The sequence below is a fragment of the Vollenhovia emeryi genome, unplaced genomic scaffold (assembly GCF_000949405.1).
Source record: "Vollenhovia emeryi isolate VEMERY1.0 unplaced genomic scaffold, V.emery_V1.0 DF939154.1, whole genome shotgun sequence".
NCBI lineage: Eukaryota > Metazoa > Arthropoda > Insecta > Hymenoptera > Formicidae > Vollenhovia > Vollenhovia emeryi.
The window spans coordinates 1,850-4,360 of NW_011967212.1; the positions used below are offsets into that span (position 1 = coordinate 1,850).

General features: G+C 31.4%; 1 protein-coding gene across 2 annotated transcripts; it reads right to left on the reverse strand.

The window, feature by feature from the left end:
- Positions 1–524: 524 nt before the first annotated feature.
- LOC105565211 (U1 small nuclear ribonucleoprotein A) lies at positions 525–2,049 on the reverse strand. Of its 2 annotated transcripts, none has more exons than XM_012018214.1 (3): positions 1,908–2,049; positions 1,545–1,786; positions 525–1,334 (listed from the first exon to the last, which is right to left on the reverse strand). In XM_012018214.1, the coding sequence occupies exons 2-3, from the start codon at positions 1,779–1,781 to the stop codon at positions 876–878; spliced, it is 696 nt and encodes a 231-aa protein (XP_011873604.1). In that variant the 5' UTR covers positions 1,782–1,786; positions 1,908–2,049; the 3' UTR covers positions 525–875. The 2 variants fall into 2 exon arrangements, with proteins under 2 accessions (XP_011873604.1, XP_011873603.1); XM_012018213.1 differs by having other exon boundaries at positions 1,545–1,815; positions 1,908–2,048.
- Between the last annotated feature and the right edge of the window lie 462 nt (positions 2,050–2,511).

Sequence of the window (2,511 nt, forward strand, 5' to 3'; positions counted from 1 at the left end):
CTGATGCAACGTCAAATTAACGTTGAAAACCAAGCGTTGAAATAAAATGTTAGTTTAATTAACACTGATATGGTACAAATCTCGACAAATCTTCAACTCAATCATTTCGACTCAGATGTTTAAAAAAATACAAAAAAGTCAAATTTGGAATTGTTGTAATAGATATATACGCAATAGAAATTATTATAGTTGTAATTAATTAATCCAGTCGCAAATTTCATTACAACATATTTTAAATACAACATACTTCTGAGTGTACAAACATATGTATATGATAAATTATATAATGCCAAAATCAGTCTCATTGTATGATTATCTAATTGAAATTTATCCTTCGAGATCAAGTTTCCATATATAAACTTAATGACAGAATAGTTTATTAATAGTAAATCTCCTAAATAATAGTTTGTTAACATTAAACCTATAAATTTGACAGATCTATAAAATTAATTTGTTAAAAACTATATTTCAATACAATGTTAGTCATAAATAGGAAATTTGAAGGAAAAAAAACAATTATTCTGTCTTGTAGCAATTTGCTTTTTCACATTATTTATTTTTACATAAATCATTCAAATGGAATATAAAATTTTGTTTAAATAAAGTGTATAATTTTTTCGTATATTTTGAAGTTGAAATCTCAATCATATAACTTGTCGCGTGGAATATACGCAATATATTAAATCATGTTGAAAATTGTATTCAGTTCTGTTGCAAAATAACATTGGATATTATGTAAAATACTTCAGATTATGCAAAGTTATGTAATAAGATAATCAAAGACAATATCAATGACTACAATTATCTTTGCGCAGTACAACTTGCACTTTATTTCTATTTTATTATAGTATAAACAATATAAAAAGATGATAAATCTATTTCTTTGCAAAAGATATTTTCATTGCATGCGAAGGTGTAATTTTAAAACCTTGAAGCGCATCCTTTGCCGCACCAGATTGTACTTCATTTTCAAATTCGACAAATGCAATATCATGTCGGTTAGGCACTAACCGTACCTCCTTGAAGCCTGGAAATTGATTAAACAGCATTGATAACATCATTTCACTTGTCTCGTCAGGCAGATTTGTTAGGAACAATATCTGATTAGGTGGCTGCTCAGGAACAGCAGTATTAACAAGTCCTGGATGTTGGGGTACATTGGCATGGTAACCAATTTGTTGCGAATGTTTTGCTTGCTCTTTCGCACGTTTCTTGGCACGTTTAGCTTCCTCATCTGCCACTGGAATCACTCGTTTTGGTTTCTTTGGACGCTCCGCAAAGGTGCCCTTCATTTTGGCAATAATATCGCTGTCAGTTTTAGCATATTGTATTCTCTGCAAAATGGAAGAATTTAAAAAGAGATTATTTTTATGTATCTGTAATATATTTAGATTAATTTACAAATAAATGCTATATAATTATATGTATGCACGCGCGTGTGTGTGTGAATGCACACACACGACATACAGGATATCTTCAATATAAACACAAAAATATAATGTATATACAAAATAACACAAATAAGAATTTTATGTAACACTTACCATTGGTTTGTCATAGAATGGAAAGCCTTGCATCGATCTCAAGGCATTTGTAGCACTCGCAATTTCTTTGAAAATAACAAATGCCTGTCCACGCATCTTTATTGTTTTTAAAGCTACAATATCCAAAATTTGACCAAATTGTGAGAAAATAGCGTATAATGATTTTTTTAATTCTTCCTTCTTGATCTTTTCATTTAAATTATTGATATAAATGGTATTATTTGGACGAATATCCATTTTCACTAAAAATTGAAGTTGGATGTTCTAGTCTCTGTGAATAATGCTTAAGATAAACTTTAACCTTACTTAAATTATGAAAATACGTTGCTAATGCAATAAAATTAATATAGCATAAAATCTTACGTGTTTGAATGTTTCAATTTCCTAAGAGGCAACTCCAAACGATATATATGCTAGGTTAGATCAGGTTACGTTACCCTAAAGATTACGCGTCTGTTAAACCACGCCATAAAGGCTCGTGACCATAAACATACATGTATATAGACACATAGACCTTACATACGTATGATCCTAGTTGGAAAGGTCGTTCGACCGTTTATAATAAGTTTCGGAACACAATCACTGGTCACGTTCAGCAGAACGTTTATTTTGCAACTGTTGAACATTTTCTGTACTGAGATTGGATTACATTTTTAGAACCAGAGGAATAATCCAATCATAGCACAGAAAACTTCCAACAGTTGCAAAAAAACGTTCTGCTGAACGTGACCAATCATAGCCTCTGCTTACAAAAAATATAAGAACGGACTGTGAATACCGGCCTTAGGCTGGATTCACATGGAGCGTAACTTGCGTAAGCGTAACCTGCGTATCACCAATCACAGAACTATTTCAACGAAATTATTGGGCTTGTTTTCTGTTCCTGCACTGGTGAACTAGTGCAGTAAGCTAGAATGAGAAAAAATATACTTGTCTTAAGCCTTGTGTCCACGATCCAAGAACTTGG

Excerpts from the sequence above, each read along its gene's own strand:
- LOC105565211 (XM_012018214.1), bottom strand. The coding sequence starts at position 1,781 with ATGGATATTCGTCCAAATAATACCATTTATATCAATAATTTAAATGAA. Across the intron at positions 1,335-1,544 it reads CATTCTATGACAAACCAATG|AGAATACAATATGCTAAAAC; the intron begins GTAAGTGTTACA and ends TCCATTTTGCAG.